Below are 7,059 nucleotides of genomic sequence, written 5' to 3' on the forward strand. Positions count from 1 at the left end.
ATAAACGATTCAAATTTTTTAAATCTCAAAATAAAAATAATATTAAAAAATATATTTTAACAATACTTTATTTAATTTTTTAATTTTAATTTCATCTCATCTCTGAAAACAAACGAGCCCTTAATCTTTTATATTTAACTTAAAAGGCTACATGCATGAGTACTATCATTTAATTTGATAAAAAAAATATATATATGAAAGACCATGATCTTAATTGAATTACATATATACTGACGGTGAGCGACGTGGGTTTAGTTCTATCCACCAAAAAACTGTTCCTTTGGTGTATTGAGGCAGCCAAGGCAACAAAATTACTTCAACTTCTTTTTTGACCCCTTAGTATATAGTGGCATGAACACGGAGTTGGCAGCTTATAATAAACATCTAGAGGCACATGCTTAGTTGACTCTCTCTCTCCCTCTCCCCGGCTGATGATGATCTTCTATATATTGGGGTAGCTTGAATGCAGAAAAAACCATAGACAGCAGCCTCCGACTCCGTTTTCTGATCAAGGGGGAGGAGAATAAGGTAGATCAGGGTAATATGAAGTGCACAAAGAGGCCAAAGATTATATTGGTTCCGTACCCAGCACAGGGACATGTTACTCCCATGCTCAAGTTAGCCTCTGCCTTCCATAACCGTGGATTTGATACCATCATGGTCACCCCAGAGTACATTCACCATCAGATTGTGTCGAGATTAATAGAATCTAAGGACCAGACTCTGAGCATGCCAATACCTGATGGGCTGGACAAGGCCACGCCGCGAGACTTTTTTGCCATTGAGATGGCTATGGAGAACAACATGCCTGGTCATTTGGAAGCCATGGTTCGAAAGCTTGATGAGGATGGTGGCGTTGTGTGTATGGTTATTGATCTGTTGGCGTCGTGGGCCATTGAAGTAGCCAACCGGTGCAGGGTCCCGGCTGCCGGGTTTTGGCCGGCAATGCTTGCCACATACCGGTTGATTGCAGCCATACCAGACTTGGTCCGGACAGGTCTTATTTCTGATGCAGGTTAGTCACACAAACAAAATGACATTGCCAATGGTCTCTACCTCTCTGGGTTTTTTTTTTTTTTTCGTTGGTTAAATTAATGCATTTATTATTTTGCGGGGGAAAAACAAATCGAAATTCATGCCGAGTCAACTGTAGAGACTTGAGAATACTGCTTTAAAATACTTGTGCATGGTTCTTGTGAACAAAACATTAAAGAACATTTTTTAAGGGTTAGTAGGATGCCGTCTCTCGTTTTTGCCAATTTATTTGATGCACATATATCTCTCTCGTATCAGTAGATATTTCGTTTCTTACAAGTACGGTTGGCGATCGCCAAAGTCTAATGCCTGATAACATATAACATCTAGTTCTTCGAATAGAAAATTTTGATTCGAAACCTTCTACCCCTTATATGTGTGTATATATACACATATATAATTTTAAATGAGATGAATAAAAAGGCTGAAATTAAAATTATGATTATTGTTGATGTTATTGTTCATAGGGCGATAGGCGCTTTTAAGTATAAGGAGATATATATATATATATATATATAAAGGCTACAAATATAATTTCAAAAATTATATATTTTCTTATTTGTGCATATATATATATATGTAAAATTAACTTTTTCCAAAATATATTGATAAGGAGAAACACAATATGATGAAAAAGAGGAATATGACGATAATTCACTACAAGAAAACTGCTTATTTGTGGATAGTTAATTATAACAAAATGATTATTTACAATTAAAATTAATCTATTTTGATCACAAATAATCTTTTCGTTGCAATTAAATTGTCACAAAAACTCATTTTTTTTGTAGTGTAATGGCATGTCACGAAGAATTATCTTTATTTCTTATTCCGACTTTTTGTCCAGATCAGTTTACATCCACAATAGTGTTCTATATGTATATCTCTTCATGTTGTCCCTTTCTTTCCGGCCTCGTTATGTCCTTGGAATAATTATTTGCCGATAAGAACCATGATACAAGGAGTTAGGCAACTTAGGCTACTTTACTATCCTAATTTGGTTATACAAATAATTTCATCTCATCTTATTTAATTATTATAATTTTTTTAAATTCTCACATAAAATATAATAAATAATTTAATTTTTTTAAATTTTAAAATAAAAATTATATTATAATAATATTTTATTCAACTTTTAACTTTTACCTCGTTTCATTTATTTAACCAAACAAGTCCGCTAAAGTATTCCGATGATTTTAATTCCCTACGGTTAGGTGGTTTTACAGTATATTTCCATGGGCGGATCTAGGTTTGGAAATAAATAATAATGGCCCCTTTGTATTAATTAATATTTTCTGCGATCCACTTGACTTTCTCTTTCATTTAATCCTCTCCACGTTTATAAACATATTATACTCAGCGAATCAACTGCATGATATGATTTTCAGAGTTTTAAAAAATCCATTAACTGCCTTCTTATAAAAAAAAAATATATGTATATACATAGATACGTCTACATAGAGGTAGGCGTATCTAATTAATAATTTTATTCCCCTATTAATTTATAATTTCTAGTTTCTACTGATCTAATTTTCTTCTCAACGAAACTCAGTCAAACTTATAGTTGCGCATGCATGCCTTGATTCTTTCTATATATTTATATAATTATTATTTAATGGGAATTTTTTAGATCTAATTAATTACGTATGCTTGTCTTTTTGTACTTTTGGTTAAAGATAAGAAATGTGTTTTTTAAGAAAAAGTTCTTTGTGCATGATTCGTCACATGAAGATTATTTTAATATTCTGGCAGGAATTCCCCAACTTCTAGGCACAACTTGCTTACCTGATCAACCAATGCTGTCTACCGAAGATGTGCCATGGCTGGTTGGAAGTCTTGCAGCAAGGAAAGCAAGATTCAAGTTCTGGACAAGAACCTTGGACAGATCAAAGACTCTAAGATGGCTCCTGGTGAATTCCTTTCCTGATGAATACATGATCGATGGAAAACAAACCCAGTTGGTCAAGAACTCTAAAGATTATCATTCCCCACTCGTTTTCCCCATTGGGCCATTGAGCAAGCATGCAGTTTCCAAGAATCCTAGCTTCTGGGAAGAAGACAAGAGCTGTCTAGATTGGCTGGACAAGCAAAAACCAGACTCTGTTGTATACATCTCTTTTGGAAGCTGGGTTAGCCCCGTTGGAGACGGAAAAGTGAACAATCTAGCACTGGCGTTGGAGGAATCAGGACGGCCATTCATATGGGTGCTAGGGTGTGCATGGCGTGAAGGGTTACCAGTAGGGTATCTACAGAGGGTGGCCATGCAAGGCAAGGTCGTTTCGTGGGCACCACAAATGGAAGTATTGCAGCACAAGGCTGTGGGGTGTTACCTCACACACTGTGGGTGGAACTCAACAATGGAGGCTATCCAATGCCAGCAGCGCCTTCTGTGCTATCCAGTTGCAGGAGACCAGTTCGTAAACTGTAAATACAATGTTGAGGTATGGGGAATTGGGGTGAAACTCAATGGGTTTGGACAAAAAGATGTAGCAGAAGGCTTGAGAAGAGTGATGGATCAGGACAGTGAGAAATGGAAAAACAGGTTGAGAAGGCTATACGAGAGAACAATGGGAGAGGAGGCTAATTCAAGAGTATTGTCTAATCTTAAAGCCTTCATCGACGATCTCAAGAGTATAACATCATGGTCAGATTCCTAATTATAAATCGAGTAATGCTACGTACTGTCGTGGAATGTAGAAATACTTTGTAATATTCATTTTTAAAAAAAGTGAGATCCACTATTAACAAATTAATTTTTTTTCATATAAATTCCGTATTATTTTTTTTTAAAGTAATTATACAGCGCTTGCATACTTACGATTGTAATTATTATTATTTTTTTATAAACCTCTTGTACATGATGATTTGAAGTAGTTATAATAGTTAATTTTCATGGGTTATTATTTAATAATTAAGAGATCAGTACCGTTGCTCGGATTTGGTGAAAATTAATAAAATAACTTTCGGACTTGGAATAAAATTTTGACAAATATTATATGGAATCAACATATATCAATCACCGGGCATATATTATAATAAGTACGATCTATCGATAAAGTTCTAATTTTTAATTAATGTACTCTTCATTGGAACTAGTTTCATACTAATTACTATGCTACGACTAAAAAATTAACGCACGAGTTACTAGATAATATCTATAGTTGTTATATAAGTGGGGATCGACGTGCTACAGTAATCTACAGTAATTTTTCATTCCATTTTTTTCTTCTATGTATGTTCGGTTTTGCCCTTTTTGCCCTTTTTACCCTTGTATTTCTGCCGTTTGTTTCCGTATGTTGGAGTTTTTTTTTTTGTCTTTTTGTTGGGTAGATATTTAGGTGGGTTTGTTTGGATGCTTGGGTGGCTTTTTATTTTCACATTTCATCCGTCCATTGTATTTGGTCTTCTCTCTCTCTTTCTCTAGGTTCTCGTCTTTTCCTTCTGTCGTTCTCTGCATATGGTTTTCTGTGTGGATTTGTTTGGGACGTTTGAGTTGCTTTTCATTTTGCTCCTCTGTTCTTTGCATCGTATGGCTCTCTGTGTGGGTTTGTTTGAGACGTTTGGCTTGCTTTTCATTTTGCCTTTCCGTTCTCTACGTATGGCTCTTGGTGCTTATTCTGTTTCTTTGCTGTGTGGGTTTGTTTGAGATGTTTGAGATTTTTTTTTTTCATTTTGCCCTTTCAGTGGTGCTTGTCGAAGAGCAATGGTTTTATCGAAAGTTGCGATTTTTTGCGGGTTGAAAGTTATGATTTTTTGTAGGTTGAATGTTGCAGTTTTGTTTCGGTGGAGATGTTGTTGTGGGTTCAAAGTTGAGGATTTTTTGCTGGTTTTGGAAGGGTTTGAAGGGTTTCAGATTTTTTTAGGTGTCTCTTGTGTGTTTTTTTGGAGTTTTTTGTGGTGCATTTTGATCGGTTCGAAGGAGTTATGATGCACTTCGTTTGATTTATTTTAGTTTCAATAAAGTTTACATTTTTTGTTATTTTCAGTTTGATTCCGTTGTGGGTTCGAAGTTGTGTTTTTTGTAGGTTGAAAGCTGCGGTTTTGTTTCGTTGGTGATATTGTTGTGAGTTCCAAATTGAGGTTTTTTTTACTGATTTTGGAAGGGTTTCAGATTTTTTTTTTTTTTTTTGGTGTCTTGTGTGTTTTTTTGGAGTTTTTGGTGGTGCATTTTGGTCGGTTTCAAGGAGTTGCAGAGTTTGGAAGGATTCAAGCATGTTGCTGTTTGACTCTTCCGGGAACTTTCTGTGGGTTGAAGGTTGTGGTTTTATTTTGGTGGTGATGTTATCCTTTTTCATTTTTTTTGCTTTGATCTTGTGGTCAATAATGCACTTGGTTTGATTTGTTTTAGTTTCAGTAAAGTTTACATTTTTTGTTATTTTCAGTTTGATTCCATTGTCGATGATGCACTTTCTTTTGCTGAAAATCAGTATATAAAGTGTCATTTTCAGTTTGATTCTGTGGTCGATGATGCACTTTCTTCATGGTATTATTGTGGTGGTGGTGGTTGAGTGTTATTTGTGGATTTGATTTTGGGTGTAAGTTTTGATTCCATGGTTGATGATATACTTTTTTTTTTTGCAAGAATTTTTATGAAAGTTATGGATTTTGTTACTATTGTTGTTTGTAGATTTTATTTTGGGGGGAAACCCTGATCAAATATATGATTTTTTTGCTTTTCTGTTTCGTTTATGAAATCTGTTGTTGTTTTTCTTGGAGTTTAGGTAATTGTTTTAATTGTTGTTTTTAATTTTTTGATAGTTATATATTTATCTATATGCTTATTTTATTAGATTTGGAATATCAAAAAATTCATATAAGATCATATCCTGGATTAGATAAACGGGTATTTAATGCCCCATCATCATCAGAAGTTGCTCAATTTGAGTTGAAAATGATGATCTAGAACAGTTAACACCTCGTGACATTTTTGCATTTAACCATGTTGGTAGGAGTCATATTGTTCAGTATTATTTTGGATGTTATGATCCGCTTCAATATCCATTGTTATTCCCCTTTGGAATGTTGGATGGCACTAAGGTATACAAAGAATTAACAAAAGAGCTCCATCTGTATTTGCTGATAATTGCACAATCCGATCTATTGATCCTCATCAATCAACATCTGCAGAAGAATTACTTACAAGAGAACAAAAATGTTAAATTTTTTACATTACGTTTTTTATATAAGAACCTACCATTTATATATTAGGTATGTAATTTTTGAAATTATTTCTTATTTTTTTGTAGTGTTAAGGAAAAAAAGAAAAGATTCAATTGTTTCGTACCGTGAATATTATTGGTACAAGTTATAAATTAGAGAAAATATCAAATCTATCCTCCTACTATCAGGTCGACTTCTTCAACAATTTGTTGTTGATATGTATGTTAAGATTGAGACATCAATGTTAGATTATTTTCGTAGCAATCAATAATACATTCAATCTGAACTATATCAAGGTATTCTTGATAGCGTCAATCTTGGGTAGACAGATGCTTTTAGAATTGGGAAGCATGTGATTCTGCCTTCATATTTTATTGGGGGTTCGAGGGACATGCAAAAAAAATATATGGAAGCGATGACTTTAGTTCAACGGAACGTTAAACCAGATATTTTTTTAACAATCACATGCAACCCAAACTAGAAAGAGATTTCAAATGAGTTGCAATCACATGAAGAAACTCAAATCGGGCTGATTTAATTGCTCGAATCTTCGGAGCAAAATTCGAGGAGCTAAAATATCAATTATTCAAACGAAAGATATTTAGAAAAGTTACAACATATGTTGATGTTATTGAACACCAAAAAAGAGGACTTCCACATGCACATTTTTTTATTATATTGCGTCAAGATTGGAAGTTATATGCACCAGAATTTTTTGATGCGATTGTCTTTGTTGAACTGCTCAATAAAGATAAGAATTTGCATCTACATACAATTGTTATTAAACATATGATACATGGACAGCGTGGAAATTCTAAATCCAACAAATGTATGTATGAAAAAAAATAGTTATTGCAAGAATAA

The 7,059-nt window shown here is 34.0% G+C and overlaps 1 protein-coding gene across 2 annotated transcripts; it reads left to right on the plus strand.

Moving 5' to 3' along the window:
• The first annotated feature begins 382 nt into the window (after positions 1 to 382).
• LOC108996088 (UDP-glycosyltransferase 82A1) lies at positions 383 to 3,943 on the plus strand. Of its 2 annotated transcripts, none has more exons than XM_018971853.2 (2): positions 383 to 1,015; positions 2,788 to 3,943. In XM_018971853.2, exons 1-2 carry the CDS (start codon positions 544 to 546, stop codon positions 3,690 to 3,692), a joined length of 1,377 nt encoding a protein of 458 aa, XP_018827398.1. In that variant the 5' UTR covers positions 383 to 543; the 3' UTR covers positions 3,693 to 3,943. The 2 variants fall into 2 exon arrangements, with proteins under 2 accessions (XP_018827398.1, XP_018827399.1); XM_018971854.2 differs by having other exon boundaries at positions 398 to 1,015; positions 2,806 to 3,943.
• Positions 3,944 to 7,059: the final 3,116 nt, after the last annotated feature.

Source organism: Juglans regia, chromosome 1 (genome assembly GCF_001411555.2).
Source record: "Juglans regia cultivar Chandler chromosome 1, Walnut 2.0, whole genome shotgun sequence".
NCBI classification, from domain to species: domain Eukaryota; kingdom Viridiplantae; phylum Streptophyta; class Magnoliopsida; order Fagales; family Juglandaceae; genus Juglans; species Juglans regia.

Excerpts from the sequence above, each read along its gene's own strand:
- LOC108996088 (XM_018971853.2), top strand. The coding sequence starts at position 544 with ATGAAGTGCACAAAGAGGCCAAAGATTATATTGGTTCCGTACCCAGCA. Across the intron at positions 1,016-2,787 it reads AGGTCTTATTTCTGATGCAG|GAATTCCCCAACTTCTAGGC; the intron begins GTTAGTCACACA and ends ATATTCTGGCAG.